This window comes from Pyrus communis, chromosome 7, assembly GCF_041283825.1.
Source record: "Pyrus communis isolate YQ-2024b chromosome 7, ASM4128382v1, whole genome shotgun sequence".
NCBI lineage: Eukaryota > Viridiplantae > Streptophyta > Magnoliopsida > Rosales > Rosaceae > Pyrus > Pyrus communis.
The window spans coordinates 28,261,628-28,278,285 of record NC_142571.1 but is presented as its reverse complement, the minus strand read 5'-3'; the positions used below and the strand labels follow the sequence as shown (position 1 = coordinate 28,278,285).

Sequence of the window (16,658 nt, the reverse complement as noted above, 5' to 3'; positions counted from 1 at the left end):
AATGGATAACGGAAAGCTGTCTCCTAAAGTAGGGCTGGCACTTGGCAGAACATTAAAAAAATGAGATGGTGCTTCGTTTACCTACATGCTTAGTGACTCAGTTTTCCACTCTTAGCAAATGTTTCTCTTTCTCGTTAGGTGATCTGTCTTTCTATCTCTCTTGTCATATGATTGGAATGTATATGTAGTTTTTCGTTCTTTCGATTGTATCAGTAAACAAGAATCTACCTACGGCAGCCTTGTGGCTCATACGGGAAAGTATTTATTATTTACTCATGCACCAGAGATCTCGTGTTCGGCCCTCCTGATACCGCTTGTATCGCTGATGAAACTGATAGTGTGGATAACTAAAAAAGGCCAGAAAGACATATCACAAGACTTGGAAAGCAATGCTGTGAACAATTACTTTATACAAAAGGGCAGAAGCTCATTAGGCATACATCATTTAGCACTCTTTCTGGCTACCAACATGAAAAATGGTACTAAACATCACAAATCAGACGAACGGAAACAGAGACACGAACGATACATTACACTAGCTTACAGAAGCCTGTCATTTTCTGGGTATCGTAATAAAACTTCATCGGAACCCTCCACCTCCATCTGTCGCTCTTCCTATATATCTCTCATCATACCACCAGCTACTTGGAGTCGAAACTACAGAGAAAAGTGGCACTAAGCAGTAGGAATCAGTCAAACGGTAACATATGTGCTTGATACTATGCATGAGTGAAAGACTTTGGACTTCACATGGGCATCAGGGCCATCTGCCTTATCTTTTACTGCTTCAGGTCCACACGGTTAACAGACAAGAGAAGATCTCAGAGATGTAGGAAGATTTGTGCATGATGACCAACGAATGATTGACTCGGTCACCATGAAATCTAGTTGCTCGTGCTCACCAAGTCCAATCGTACGGTTTCTCTTGTTGTGAATGGCTGACGTCCTTGTTCCACCTGTCCTTTTAGCTTCGGCTGGTTTGTTAACCATTTGTCTCGTTTCAAGTCTGAACGAAAGGGAACCTGGCAACAAGAGCAGCTTCCCATTAAAATGATTGAGACAACGATAATTCTATGATACTGGTGCAGGGAACAGCAAAAAGGAACTCAAAATACCTCCATGAATTGCGTCTACTCTGGATATGCTGGCTGAAAACTCTATCGCACAACTACCTTCCTCAACCAAAGAACCAGGGCTGAAGAATGCAAAGCTTGGCATTGAGGGAATGGGGGAGGAGAATTCCAAACTATTAGAATCACCATCGCTGCAGAATGAAAACCCGCCTGATGCTAAGTGGGGAGCAAATGGTTCCACCATGAGAGCCGAAAAAGATGACCTACAAGTAAATGTAGGTGATTGGGCATCACATGCATTATGTGATGCATTGCCAAAGCTGATGTCTTGACTCCTGGACATAGTACAGAATGAGCTGCCGGCTACATCACATTCTCCACGGCCTCCATTTTCACATTGACTCGGTTGTTTAGGATATGGTTCATTAACCCTCATCCAAGGATGATCTACAAAGGAAATTCCCAAAGAACACAGATAAGTCAATCCAACTTATCAACTCCGTTGATTTGCCAGTAACACAGAGAGTGCATATTACAGGAGTCATTGATGCAAATATTTCGATTTCTTAGAAGAATTACAGCGTATAGACAAATAGCAAGGAGCGACGGCCTATTTGACCGAAAAAGTTATAATTTTTCATGTTTTGAAGAATACGGACAGATATATGACTTGTATCTATATATGCGCTAACCAAAGGAGAGCCTTTCTCCAGTTTCTTGAACGGCCTACCAATCATCTAACTTAAAGATACGGTCATATAAATGAAATTTGCTTTTGATTCTTCTAATACAGTCATCTTCTAGAACTTAACTAAATTTCAATTACCACCTTCCACAGTCCAAAGATGCCAAAATGGGATGTCCGGACTGTTAAAGCATTATAATAAACTCTGTGTGTGTGGTGTGTATTTGCACGTGCATTTGACCTACCTAAAACCTGCTGAGCAGTGAGCCTTTGTGAAGGATCTTTATAGAGCATTGCTTTAATCAAATCCTTAGCTGATCCAGTAATGCGATCCCAGGGATCAGATGGGAATTTCAGGTCAGCTGTCCTAACAGCATCAAATATCCGTGATTTTGTCTTCCCCCAAAACGGCGGCATTCCACTAAGAAGAATATAGAGAATAACACCCGCACTCCACACATCTGCAGCCTGGTTATAGCTACCTGCAAGTACCTCAGGAGCTATATAAAACGGACTACCAACTAACCCATGCAAACTCTGCCCTGCTTCAACCAAAAATATTGTCAAATATCTGAACTCAAAGTTTTAGCGGGATAAAGTTAACCAATATAAAGGAAATATGGAATTACCGGGCTTGATGTAGGTTGCAAGACCAAAATCTGCCAACTTGATTGGAGACGAGGAGGCTTTTGTGGCCAATAGGATGTTCTCTGGTTTCAAATCTCTGTGAACAACCCCATTTTCGTGACAATACAGAACTACCTGAATCAAATGCCTAAAGAGAACCCTGGCATCAGACTCAGAGAATCGTCCGTGCTTCTCTAACTGGTGGAAAAGCTCCCCTCCTGCGCAAAGCTCCATCACCAAATGGACATACTCTTCCTCTTCATACACCGCCTTGAGATCGACAACATTTGGGTGCCCAGATAACCTGGTCATAATTTCAATCTCAAGTTTAATGCCTCGCACATCGTCTGAGGTCACTAATCGATCTTTAGCAATTGATTTACATGCCAAGACCTCTCCGGTCAACTTATCGGTGCACACCCTAATAACACCAAACTGCCCCCAACCTAATTGCTCTCCTAGAATGTACCGATCTTTTAGATTTGAAGTCTCGTTTGCATCTAAAATGGAGGAAGTCAAGCTTGCAACTTTGTAACAATTGCACGGCCACATTGATGCTGCACTGCTGCTGTTGCTCCTGGCAACAGCCATACCAATATCCCGCTCCTCAACCACCCCGAACAATAATAACAATTTCAGCTCACAAATTTCAACTTTCCGGCCTTCGAGCACATTGTTTCAAAACCCTTTTCCAACAGATGAGAAACCTGAAGTTTGAAGTCAATATCTTGATTCACAAAAGCATACTCTGTCAAATCAGAAGAGAAGCTTCCCGGGATAGTAATTAAAGTTCCCAATGAGGCTTCTATTTCAGCAGGGAATTCCTTTTCGACGTGACCGGATCACGTGGATCCAGTCCAGGGGGAAATCAAGCTGTACAAATTCAGTCTCAAGCATTAAATCCAAAACCAAAAAGCAATTACAAACGATATCCATTGGAGCAATTCTATTTACAGCAAAAAAAACCTTGCTTTCTATCAACAGGTTGCTTCTTTTCGGACTTTTCGACACTTCAGAAAACAGAACTTCAGTTCAATTCAGACACAAATCTCCCGCTTTTCAAAAACCGCCCAAAAATAGAAACAATGGAAAATCAAAAGTTTGAGCATTTCTATGAATCGATCCAATAACAAGCTCTAATCATCTGAAAACAAAAGCCAAAAGAAAACCCAAAATCCATCAACCTAAAAAGTTCCCAACTTTACTTAAAAAAAAAAAAAAAAAACAGAATTCAAACACAACCCATCAAAAGTCCAGTTGAAACTAAAGCAACCCAGATCCAAATTTTCCAAGTGCTTACAAAAAAAAGCACTTATAAACGAAACCCAGAACCCCAAATCCACACGCACTCAAACATATACATTCAAAGAGAGAGAGAAAGGGAAAGCTACCTGCTTGAAGAGAGATAAAGCACAAAGAAAGGAAAGGAGGCCGTTGGAACAGTGGTGGAGCTCCGCAAGACAGAGCTCTTCTGTCCTGTGGCTTCTCTCTCCTCTTTCTCTCTCCTTTGATGTTGCGCACTTGGCTATTTAGCCCACTGGTCAATATTGTAATTCACCTTTTTTTTTTTCTAAATTTTGTATCTGAATATTTGTGAGCTGACTTAGCATTAGAGTTGTCAATTACTACAAAAAGATTTTTCAGTGCACTGAACCGTGATTCGGTATATTAATTTTATAATATAAGCGATTAATTTTTTTTTTTTCAAATTTTCAACGACGTATATTATGACAATTAATCTATCAAACTGTATTCTTCTGAATTACCTGGAGCCTATCATTGGATTTTGGCTTTGGCTTCGTCCGAGGCTGGTTTAAACTCTTCTTGTTTGCCCTTGTTTTGGCTCCTCTCTGTTTATTTACTTCAACACTTTCTCTCTCTCTCTCGATGGAGAAATACTCTTTTTTCTTTTTATTTTATTTAATTAATATTTTTTACGTACGGATCTTTCTTTCTCTACTCGCTGGGTTGGTTGTGGTACCGCGTACTCGCCTGTTATCCGAGATTAAAGCTTCTACACTTATTTTGGTGTATGACTTCTATTATTGATCGACACGTGTTAAATTTATGATAATAAAATTAAGGAATGTTAAGTTTATTAACATGTGTTAATCAATGATAGAACTACAGAAAGATCACACACAAAATAGGTGCAAAACATTTGAACTTGTTTTATGTTAGCCAGCCTTGGAAGTAAGTCAACTCCATCCCTAAGTTTAAGAGTTCGATTATGATGAGTCTTTATATGACTAAACTCTAATTAAAAAAATCGTCTCAGGAATTTCAACATTCTCTTTTTCTCTCGGACATATTCTTACACAACATTTTGATCAACAATCTAACAATGTTGTTATCGATCTCATTCCATAGTATTCTCGTTAGCATAGATTCAAAGGTTATCGATGTCATTTCATAACATTACTACATTGTTAATTAAAGGCAAGGACAGAGCTACAATGGGCTTAGGGGGGACGAATTAAAAAAATTGTATGCATTCTAATTCCTTATGAGTAACACTAATTAAATAACAATTAAAAAATTGTCTTTTGAATCCCTAATGACTTTCACCTTTTGCATCCCAATGATTCGCCGTTCACTTTAAATTAAAAGATTCAACTTGAGATTTACATTGCGGATATGCGGTCTAGCATTGAGTTTTTAGGTTTAAAAGGGATTGGAGATCTTGCAAAAAAAAAAACGTTCAATGCAAAAAACACAAGGTGTATTCGCTGGTTTACTTGCTTGTGACATTAGCACTAACTCTTCCAGTTGCTACTGCAACCGTTGAAAGAACATTTTCGGCCATAAAATTTCTGAAAAATCTATTGAGAAATCGGATGGGAGATCAATGGATGAATGATAATATGGTTATTTTTATAGAGAGATATTTGATGATATTGGTAATGATGTTGTCATGCAACACTTTCAAAACATGAAAACGCTCGAGGGATATTGTAAGGGAATGTTGTATGAAAAACTTTCTAGATTAATATATAAGTATTTTGTTTAGTAAATTCTTGAACTTTTTAATTATGACTTTATTGTTTGAGGATGCTCTCATTCATACAAATATCTAGCTTCGTCCTAGATTAAAGGTGAAGGAGATTTAAACAGTTGTACACCCATAGAGATTTTCTTAGAACTAGAAACAAGAGAGCTACAACGTGAATGCAAGTTTCGACTTTCATGCAATGCCTGCTTAAATATGCTGATATTCTTTTTATGGACGTCATCAACTATGACACTTTCTTCTTCTTCCTTTCTTCTTCTTCTTAGAATCTGAGAGATTTCTGTTATAATCGACGAGAGTAAACTAAAAAAAGTTGGTAGAGAACGCACAGATGCTGCGTAAGATACACACACACACACACACACACACACACACACACACACACACATTATCAGTTATCTTGTAGGAGCTGAAAAAACGACAACTTGTTAGGGTTTATAGAATTGACAGATGATCGACGATGTACGTAGTTTCCATATCCTCTCAGCTCCCGGCCTGCTGCGCATGCAGAAGAAGGTTTTTCGGTATTTTTCCTTAATTTTGAAAAACCTCAAACGACAACAAAAATCTAAGGGCTTGTTTGGTATCTTATTTGAAATTTTTTATAATTTCTCAAAAATTTCTTAATAATTTTTCTTGAAAGCAATTTTCTTTAAAACTCAAAAACTTGTTTAGTATGCAATTTAAAAAATTTAAATTTTACAACTTAAACTGGACAAAGAGATCTAAAAAGAGAGGGTTGAGAGAGAAAGAGGAGAGAGGAGGAAAGAAAGTAAAAGATGATTGGAGAAAAGAGAAAGAAGTGAGAGGATCGGAGGAGACAGAGAGGAAAAGGAAGAGGAGTGATAGCTTTGGAGTGAGAGAGGAGGAGGGAGAGAAAAAAAATGAGTGAGTTTAAATTTAAAAACTTTAAAAACTCATTTTTTGTGTTTTTAGAGAATATAATATATTTTTGAGTTAGTTTTGAGTTCAGTTTTTAAAAATAATCATACCAAACAAGTTTTTAAAGCCTAAAACTTAAATATTATTTTTGAATTTAAAAAATTGGATTCAAGTAAAATACCAAACAGGCTCTAAACTTGCGTTTTCCTAGTTGAGACTTGCAGTCAATTAAATGTTTGATCTAAGATATCAGCCAATGAAAATAAAGTACAAGCAACTCCAGGTATATGACGAAAAAGGAAATATATACATCAAGTTATGACATGCATCACATATACACCTTTTGGGAGCGATGATGGCTTAAACACAAGAGTTCGAGTGTTAGGATAAGTGTTGTTAACTTCTTAAATTACATGTTGGATATATAGGGTCAGTGGGTTATAATTACGTGAAAATTTTGTATGAAACATTATTTCAAGACGAGTTGATTACTCGCTATTTTGACTTATTAAGTCGTGAATTAGCCATATAAATACAATAAAGTCTTACCTAAAAGATCAAGTGTTGAGCCTCGGTTTTTAACAAAAATGGTGGAAAGATATAGAATGCTTTTGTGTTGATCACTTTTAGCAAACCTTAATATAAGTTAAGTGTTCATAAACTACATAAATGATCTTTTATTTGTGATAGTTCTTCTCATTTGATGTGATGTTACTGTTAAATTCTTTATTTTTTTCACCGCTGGACCTAACTGAGGCCAGGGTCGGTGGGCAGTCCCCGCTTCTCTTTTTCTTCTTTTCTTTTCTGTTTACTAGTTAATTTCCCCTGCATTTTTGCCCTTGCTGTTCGTCTTGACCTACCCATCCTTTGCCCCGATTTTGATTTCCCCTTTTCCTCCAATCTCTGTTTTCCGTCCACCTCCATGTTTCTCTTCATTACAAATCTTGTCCTCCCCACCTGGCTCTGGCCTTCCTGAATCCCACTTCATTTCGGATTTGCAGTCACTTTTTCTTCATGCGATTTGTAGTGAGCCTCTCAGAATGTTCATACAGCTCCGACTCTAGCGATCACGCCGCCATGTGTTTGTTTGGAGCTTTCTTTTTTAAATAGTTTGAAAGACATTAAAATCCAAATAACATTTGGACTACAACCCATCAATTTGAGGTATCACTTTATATAAACCATGTCTATTCGTTTGAATTTGTTTTCAAACTTCTAAAACTTGTTTATGAAGTCACCTCAATGTTACATAAGTAGCAGAGTATCGAGTAAACACATTTTCGAATGTGCTAGATGCAGAGGTACATAATAGATTGATATGAACATCATGAGTTGTTCCGCAATAAAACCGGTTGTTGCTGATACTTTATTCTCGGTTCCTTCTCCTTCATCCATAACCCAAGCTCAAAGAAGGAAGAGATAAGAGGGCCCTATGGAGAATGTGCGAAAATGTGTGACGATTTGGACTCTTCAAAACAATGACAACCCGACTAGTTTTTGCGATACAAAATATATTGCAACCAACACAATTACATCTGATACTTATGTTCATTTATGAGTGAGTAGTCTCAAATTCAACTCTTATTAAAAATGAGTTTAATATCTAATTGTAATTGCTTTATTGTGTAGTTTAGGCCAAATTTGTAATCACGCTAGAACCCTCAATAATTAATTCTCCTGCATAAAAATTGCTTTGGGAAAAGTAAAAAGACAAGGAAAACCCTCCACGAAAACTTAGTGATTATTTAGAAGTGATTTTAAAATGAGCAAAAACGCTTCTGGTGAAAATATTTTTGAAACCAATCTTTAGTAAAAATGAAAGTGAATTATAAAGAATACTTTAAATGATTCATAAAAAATAAAAATAAAAGTTATGTATTTCTTGTAGAAGGCACATACTTTTAGAACCTAAGACATTTTTGCTAAAAATTTTTCAGTCATTTTAAATATACTACCAAATGAGGCTCTTTTTTTTTTTTTTTTTAGTACATTGATATTTTTACACTAAGGAAAGGGGAGTTCGATGAAACCATATAATGGGCAGCCTAATTTAATATCGAATTCTCCATCCACGATATTCAAACTAAGACATCTCACTTCTAAATGAGAATGAATACTACTATATCGTAGTATTGAGGGACACGAAAACGAGCCCTTTTACAGGGAGCGTATCTTGCCATCAAAACCAGGGCATTTCGGTAATTCAACTTCCTCGTAGACGCGACGCAATTCCAGTTTTGTACATAGCCTCCCTCCCTTTACCGCGAGAGCGACAGAGAGACAGATGGGTGAACAGACTGATACAAATCAAACTCTGCTCCTGAAATCAAATTAGGGTTTCCGAAATTCAAATCCCCCCAATCCCTCACCATCCAGAGAGAGAGAGCAAGAAAATTTCGACTTTCCGATTCTCTCCAATTCCATGATCGAATTCCAATCAACCAATTCATCCAATCGAAATTGAAAAACCCCATAAACAAAAAAGGGGGAAAATCGAAGCTTTTTAGTTTCAGTTCAAAGTCTATAGCTACAGAGAGATTCCAATCCGTGGCCAATGGATGTAGACGGAGGGGGAAGCAAACGGGTCTTTTACAGACTGGGTGGGCCACAATCCGACCCATCAAAGAACCAGAAGGTATGCTACCATTGGAGAGCGGGCAAGTGCAATCGCCACCCTTGCCCTTTCCTCCACAGAGAGCTACCGGCGCCGCCGTCGCAGCAAGGTCTCAACGGGATGGCCTCGACTAAGCGCCATCACGCCTTCGCCGCTGACACCGACGGTCCATCGTCACGGAATCGGGGTCCCAATAACTTCAATGGCGGGACTTCTTCGACGTGGGGTCGTACAGGAGGAGCAAATAGGGTGTTTGTTAGGAAGATGGAGAAAGTCTGTAATTTTTGGGTTCAGGGGAATTGCAGCTATGGGGATAAGTGTAAGTTCTTGCATTCTTGGAGTATGGGGGATAGCTTCAGCTTGTTGACGCAGCTTGAGGGGCATGAGAAGGTGATTTTTAGATTATATATGTTGGGTTCTCATTGTTTCTGTTGAACTACTTATGTGCTTTTGGGTCCTTCTTGGTATTTATGTTTTTGGAATTGATGAGGTTTTGTGAACAGGTTGTTAGTGGGATTGCACTGCCTTCTGGGTCTGATAAACTTTATACTGGGAGTAAGGATCAAACTGTGAGGGTTTGGGATTGCGCGTCTGGTCAGGTAGTTATTCATTTTTGGGACTCCAATTTTCAATTATTTAACTATATTATATGTATGTTCCTGAGGACTTGTAGTTAAATGGATATGTTTCAATAGTTCTTTCCCTTTTTTGTGATGGGTGAAAGTTTAATGTTTGATTAAATGGGTAGAGGACTCCCGTAGTTGATCCCATTTCTCATGTTTGGATTAGGGCTTAGTGTAATCAATCTGGGCGACTTGAGAGTTTCTTATCAACTGAAAGTCTTTGCGTAATAGCTAACTTGAGTGATCGCAATTAGTTAATTCAATTTGGATTAGGAATGTTAAAATTGTATGCCAGCTAATGACTCTGTAAAGAAATCTCTTTCTTTATTGATCACAATTAGTAAAAGCTGTAAACAATGAGTGCAAGTTGTATGTGGAAAGTAGTTTCTATTAACATCACTGAATGCAGCTGTCTCTCAAAGTATAGTCAAATTGAATGGAGATCACATTAGCAAGCAGAGTATTCGAGACTGACAAAAAATGTAGAAGGGTAAGATAGCTTGTGTTCTAGGATGCATAGAAGAGAGCTTTTGACACAATGGACTGGAGGCTGCTCTAGAGATTTGCACCCATGTCTCCTATATTGTCCTTTTGTTTTCCTAAGTCACATGCTCATTGCCATTGGGCTTAGTCTAGATAGTTGGATACTATTTTCGACATGTCTCATTGCCATTCCCAAGGGCTAGGAAAATAATCCGTGTGCTTCTATTTGTTTATGTTGCAGTGCCTGGGAGTTATTAATCTTGGCGGTGAAGTAGGGTGTATGATCAGTGAAGGTCCTTGGATTTTTGTTGGCATACCAGAAGCTGTAAAGGTAGGGCAGGAGGAATCTCGTGTAATGTAAGCTTGTAGCATCAGAATATAAGGATGTGGCTCATTCATATATGGATATGGTTTTGTAGGCATGGAACACCCAGACTAACTCTGAACTGAGTCTTAGTGGGCCTGTCGGGCAAGTTTATGCCATGGTTGTGGGAAATGATTTGCTCTTTGCTGGTACACAGGTAATTTTTTTACTACCATTATACCTCAATTAAGGTTTGGTCCTCATATCTTTCTTGTTAGGGCTTTCAGCTACATTATGTGAACTGTATTATTGAGGGAGAAAACTTTGTGTTTTTATTTTTCATTTGAAATTTGTTTATGTATGTTGCGTGCCCATGCATTACTTCCTCCATCGCTTCCTCTCCATTTTCCTTTGTGCGTATTCATGTGTGGGATCAACATATTTCCTAATATTTAGCAAAATTGTCCTTCAATGCAGGATGGTTCTATATTGGCATGGAAGTTTAATGCTGTTACTAATTGCTTCGAACCAGCTGCATCACTAATAGGTCACACTCTTGCAGTTGTTTCATTAGTAGTTGGAGCAAATAGGCTCTACTCTGGTTCAATGGATCCTTCTATAAGGGTAAGTTGGGTTCAGTATCACATGTATTCTTTAATAAGCATAAATTCTCGCTGGTGGAACGCTCGAGGCCCTTAATTGCTCCATACCAGTATAACAGTTATTTCATTGGAATTCTTTTTAGGTCTGGAGCCTGGAAACTTTGCAGTGTATACAAACGCTAACAGAGCATACTGAAGTTGTCATGTCTGTTCTTTGCTGGGATCAGTTTCTTTTATCATGTTCCTTGGATCGACAATTAAAGGTGTTTTTTACTTCTATGTTTTGTAACTCTTTTTGTGGGCATGTATATGTAACAGAGTGTTGCAGAACTGTAAAATTATTTAGTTGTTCCAATTCATTTGCTTGTGCAGGTCTGGGTTGCTACTCAAAGTGGAAACTTGGAAGCAACATATACTCACACGGAAGAACATGTATGTTTATGTTTCAATATATGTCTTCCCTCTTCAGTTAATCCCTATTCCTGCGTTGACAAAGAACAAGCTGGGTATGTTTTAAGATTTCCACAGCCCTATGTTTGGATGAGGGACTTTAAAGTACCCAGGAACTCTAGACTCAATTGTTAAAATGCACTCCAAGGGCACTACCAATGAACTAAAGCACTACAAAGGTCTTACTAAAACGCTACAAATACACTTAACAAAGGACTTTCAGAATGACACCATGACAGGTGTCATTTGAAAGTCTTCTCAATTGTATTGCATCAAGTCCATCCATATAAGTTTGTAGTACATTCCTAACAAATTAGCCTAGGTTCCATGGAAACTCAAAGTTCCTCATCCAAACATAGGGTAGAGGAACATTCAAGGCTGATACTCCGTGTCCGTACACTTGGAAAGTTGGAATCTCTGATGCGTGCTACACTTGTATTTTGTGTTTTGGTATCGTAATCATCATTGTATTCCCCACAGTAAATGAATAACTTTGCTTGGTGTTTCACCTAGCGATGGGTTTAACGTTCAGTTTCCTGAACTTGTCATCATTAGAGGTTTTTTGTGATTTTCAAGGTGTCATGAAAGGTCCAGTTTAATAATGCTTACGACCTTGCTGCAGGGTTTGATAACACTCTGTGGGATGCATGATTCAGAAGCCAAGCCAGTTTTACTGTGTGCTTGCAACGACAACACTGTCCGCATATATGATTTACCATCGTGAGCTTTCAGCACATTCTATCTGTTGTAGTCCTCTCTTATTTTTAGAAAGCTTATATTTCAAGCATCTGACGTTGCTGCAATTGTCATCTTTGCTTCTATTGTATGGTCTAGGTTTTCGGAGAGGGGTAAAATATTTTCAAAACAGGAGATAAGATCGATTCAGGTAGGCCCTGGTGGCTTGTTTTTCACGGGTGATGGAACCGGTCAAGTGAAAGTATGGAAATGGACTGAACCAGCTGCGGTCACTGCCTGAGGAGAAGGGGATTATTTATTTTGGCCACATTGTATCTGTAATTTTTTCGTTTTCTTATTCTGGGTTCTTTGAAAGCTCTGAGGAACGAATTACGGGAATGCATTGCGATTTTTCTTGTTTTGGAGGATTTATAGAGCCAGGAATTAGTAGCTTGAGCACCATCCGCCATCCGCAGTCCCCTCTTTTGGGTGCCATGGACGTGAAGAAGCTTCTTGGCTCATTCCAAGTTGCTATGGACTTCGGATTGTAATCTTTCTCGTCTCAATTTTGAATAAGGGTTTTTATAGGGTTGGTTGTTGAAATTGGACCTTCCAGTCAAAATGGTCTCAAAAATAAAAAATCAATCAATTTGGTCCCTTCGAAAGCTTTTTGTCAAATCCTTTGTTAGTGTTCTTATGCCGCACACGAGCAGATCTCGCACTCAGTGTGCTTAGTATTGGTTTGATACTGAAGTGTTTTTATAAAAAGTGGGTATAAAAAAAAATTAAGCTCAAAAAATGTTTGGTAAATTTTCACAATTTTGGGTGAAAAAAGTGGAAAACGTGAAGCAACAAAAATGAGCTTATTCTCACAGTACAGCAGAAGCAGTTTTTTTTTTTCAAAACACAGTAATACCAAACCAGCCCTAGTTTCATAGTTTGTTAGTGTGCTTGTGCCGTATCAGCAGATGGAAGTATTAAAATTGATTGATTTTCTATTTCAGGGGACCACTGTGATTGGAAGGTCCAATTTCAGACACCAATCTTGATACAAATTCTTTTGAAAAATAAATAAAAGTCAGCACATGTTAATTCTATTTTGATTTGATTGTAAAAAAAATTTTGGTTGAAACGAGCATGAAACCACACTAATGCTAGGACTTTCTGTGAGCAAATTTGGAAATATATTTTCTAATTATTAAAAACGCTTTTGGCAAAGAAAATTGTATCCGGATGCTTTTCAATAAGAACGACAAGTCTTCAATAAAAAATTTCGACATTTTCAAGAAAAAAAAAAGAAAAACTAATGAAAAGGACTTGAAAATTTTGAGTTTTAACGATAAGGACAAAATAGAGGATAAAGTGAATAGTACCAAGTTTGACTTTTTAATGTAAAAATATGATTTTTCGTTAAAGTGAACAGTACCGTAGACTTTTCGTTAAAACTCTAAAAAAAAAAATCTAACAAAACTTCAAACGGGCTTGAAAGTCCACATAAACCCCTTGGTGATTATCAAATCAATGGGAGCAAGGTGTGACTGGGTTACCAAACCAGATTAAACCAAACAAATAAGCCCAAAGGGCTATCACAAAGAGTTCAAGACCATAATTTGGCAATTCTCGAACTTCTATAAAAGGGAAGGACTTACCAACACTCTTTGGAGAGATTTTCAGTATGCTCAAAATACGGAGTGATATATTACGTGTTATTATACAAATTATGAGATATTTATATTAAAAAGTTAACAACTTGGACAATCTCCAAAATAGATGCCAAATCTTAGGTAAAATGCCAACTAATCACTTTTGACATTAAATATATAGTCTTTTAAGTGGAATGAGAATCCTCTTTGTGAGGATCCTGGGGATCCTCAAATCGTATTTATTCATTGTGCGGTCAGAAATTATTTTAAATAGTTTTATTTAAAATTAAATATGAATAGTGCCTGATAAAAACTGACCTGATAATGTACGATAAATGAACACGATTTGAAGATCTCTAAAATTCTCACAAAGAGAATCCAAAAATCATTCTTTTAATGAGTGGCATTACAATGCACGATGAATGGCAGGATGGCTTCCAGCGTCAATTTCGACGCTGCCTACGTTTGCAATATATTTATTTTTTAATTGGTAGGTCCTCTAATCCACTAGAATATAAAGGTTTAAAATGATTTTTCTTTTTGCTAAAAAAAAAATTGATTTTACTTTTTATTTTATTTTAAAGTGGATCCCATATGATAAAAAAATATTAAGTAACATACCAGTTGAAATATAAAAAAAAATTTAACAGCATGCTTCAACATATCATATCAGCCATTAATTAAAAATTTGACAAAAAAAATTAACATACCCATTGGAGGTGCTCTTTAAAGATAAGATTTTCAATCAATTATAAATAACATGTAATGTATCATCCACGTTAGGGGCACCATGAATAATTTCTCCACTTTTTGATATGTCATTGTAACATTTAATTTCAGTAGCGTAATAACATGCGTTTCAACTTTTTACATGACATCGAATTATTAGTTTGGGATGTCGTGATAGCCTCACACGGTGTGTAGGCAAGGCAAGTCTCTTCTATAATTTTAGATCCCTGAGAAGCACTATTGCTAAACATAAAAAACTCGAAGATTGTTGAAATTTCGTAATTAGGTGATTAAGAGCGTTCACCAATCCATTAATTAACAGTTAGATCACAGACGAGACCCCACATCCGTCTAATCTTATCCACATTTAACTTGGTTTGACTCCGAAGCAAGTCGAAAGCTTCCCCCGCATGCATGCCCTTCTCGATTAGTATTGGACGGTACCTCCAATTTTCTAACCTGCTTGCATGAATTTTCCGATAAAATTATCCAAATAGAGGCTGAAAGTGAATATATAAAACATTATCCAAATTGGTTTGCTCTAGAATGTTGGCCGGCAGGTTTACTCAAAGTTGAATATTAATTATTGACCTTGCAGAAACTACCCTTGCAAATACATCGAGTTTTAAACAATTTTGGAGATTTGGCCAACATCTTCCTTTCCCTTGACTAAGTGTGGCTTCTAATTAGCTTTGAACTAAACAATATATTCTCCCATGAAAAACGAACTATAAACATTTTTTTATTTCGTGTTTCTTCTCGCCAACACACAGAAAAGTAAATGCATGGTGATGGGGTAAGAAATTTTATAATTCAAGTGGTTCTGAATGTTTATTTATGGATGTTAGGTCTTGGGTACGAATTTTTATCTCTCAATACCGATGAATTAGAAATTAAAAAAAAGCATAATGTGAACGTGTAATGTCATCTAATCAGTATACCACCACAAATTTTTAGGGAATTAACTTGGCTCTTCAATAAATTAGGTAGAGTTCCTCCTCAACTCACTGCGTGATTAGTTTAAAGAATTTTATGTCTATGATCCGAATTGTTCATATTTTATGTAAATTACTTTGTAAAGATCATTTGTACATCAATTAAATATGAGATTATTACTCATCAAATTGTGTAAAAAGTTAAAAACAGATGGACGTATTCGAGAGAAAATTACAAATTGCCTATCTATTTGCTGCAATTGATTGACCAAACAATCTTAGTTTTAATTCTTTCTTTTTATGGTTCAGACCATAAACACGAAGTTCTGTGAATTAAAAACTAAGTGAATTTCGAAGAACTCCTCCTCAATCTTAAGGTCTTTCTCATTTTATAGTATCTAAGTCAACCTCCAGCCTTGACATCCAAAAAAACCTAACAAGCATCCATATAATCAGGCAGGATTTGTTTAGTGTATGGCCACAATGTCTTAGCAAAGCGACTTAAATTCTAGCCTTGGCAATTGGCATCCCCCAAAACCAAACAGAAATCTGCTCTAACGAGTAGTAGGTAAAGCTAACAAGTAGGTAAAAATTGGTTTTTTCTTTTTGATTTTTTTTTTCAAGCTGTTTTCTTTTGTGGGGGTCACGAACCATCTTGTTTTACAAGTTCTCTTGTTCGTAGTCTTTTCTTGTTTCCTGCTAGAAAGCAGCAGTCACGTCACATTTGGTGTGGGTATGTATAAGTGGGACATGATCCTCTCCTGATCTACGGATGAGGATCCTCCTGACCAAGAAGTGTAGGCCGTTGGATGAAAATCCAACGGCTACAAACAAGAGGTCCCTTTAAAGTTATAATAATGATAACCGTTGGATTTTCATCCAACGGCCCATATTCCTTGATCAGGAGGATCCTCATCCTTAGATCAGGAGAGGATCCTGATCCGTACAAGTGGGATCTGAATTCTCTCCCCTCCCTTCCCTCCCTCCCCTTCTCTCTTATTTGAAGGTTTATGATTAAGTTACGTCATCATCTTGTTTTATTTACTCCGTAGAGTGAGAAAGAAGAAGAGGAAACTGAGAGAGAAGGGAAGAGAAAAATGGAAGGGAGAGAATCTGACTTCATACTAGTGCCCCCTTTCATTGTATTTCTTTTTATTTTTGTCATTCTTTATAATAATTCCAAAGACACGGTAAACTTGCAAGTGGTTTAATTTTTTATAGATCAAATATGATATTCAGAAAGTTTGGAATATGTACAAACATGAAGGATAGGGTGTTATTACATGGGCCTCGATAAAAACTTTGTTGGGAATTTCAATCCGG

At 37.2% G+C, this 16,658-nt stretch overlaps 2 protein-coding genes across 3 annotated transcripts; one reads left to right on the top strand and one right to left on the bottom strand.

Moving 5' to 3' along the window:
• Positions 1-390: 390 nt before the first annotated feature.
• LOC137733391 (calcium-dependent protein kinase 5) lies at positions 391-4,035 on the bottom strand. 2 transcript variants are annotated; one of them, XM_068472544.2, is made up of 5 exons: positions 3,777-4,035; positions 2,388-3,258; positions 2,004-2,300; positions 1,116-1,520; positions 391-1,022 (listed from the first exon to the last, which is right to left on the bottom strand). In XM_068472544.2, exons 2-5 carry the CDS (start codon positions 2,974-2,976, stop codon positions 802-804), a joined length of 1,512 nt encoding a protein of 503 aa, XP_068328645.2. In that variant the 5' UTR covers positions 2,977-3,258; positions 3,777-4,035; the 3' UTR covers positions 391-801. The 2 variants fall into 2 exon arrangements, with proteins under 2 accessions (XP_068328645.2, XP_088553056.1); XM_088696930.1 differs by having other exon boundaries at positions 391-1,038; positions 3,777-3,913.
• Positions 4,036-8,487: 4,452 nt separating this feature from the next.
• On the top strand, positions 8,488-12,693 carry LOC137733390 (zinc finger CCCH domain-containing protein 63). Its single transcript, XM_068472541.2, has 9 exons — positions 8,488-9,281; positions 9,395-9,490; positions 10,239-10,328; positions 10,417-10,518; positions 10,779-10,925; positions 11,047-11,166; positions 11,276-11,335; positions 11,976-12,073; positions 12,188-12,693. Exons 1-9 carry the CDS (start codon positions 8,832-8,834, stop codon positions 12,327-12,329), a joined length of 1,305 nt encoding a protein of 434 aa, XP_068328642.1. The 5' UTR covers positions 8,488-8,831; the 3' UTR covers positions 12,330-12,693.
• Positions 12,694-16,658: the final 3,965 nt, after the last annotated feature.

Excerpts from the sequence above, each read along its gene's own strand:
- LOC137733390 (XM_068472541.2), top strand. The coding sequence starts at position 8,832 with ATGGATGTAGACGGAGGGGGAAGCAAACGGGTCTTTTACAGACTGGGT. Across the intron at positions 9,282-9,394 it reads AGCTTGAGGGGCATGAGAAG|GTTGTTAGTGGGATTGCACT; the intron begins GTGATTTTTAGA and ends TTTTGTGAACAG. Across the intron at positions 10,329-10,416 it reads GCATACCAGAAGCTGTAAAG|GCATGGAACACCCAGACTAA; the intron begins GTAGGGCAGGAG and ends ATGGTTTTGTAG.
- LOC137733391 (XM_068472544.2), bottom strand. The coding sequence starts at position 2,976 with ATGGCTGTTGCCAGGAGCAACAGCAGCAGTGCAGCATCAATGTGGCCG. Across the intron at positions 1,521-2,003 it reads CACTGCTCAGCAGGTTTTAG|ATCATCCTTGGATGAGGGTT; the intron begins GTAGGTCAAATG and ends TTTCCTTTGTAG. Across the intron at positions 1,023-1,115 it reads AGTAGACGCAATTCATGGAG|GTTCCCTTTCGTTCAGACTT; the intron begins GTATTTTGAGTT and ends TCTTGTTGCCAG.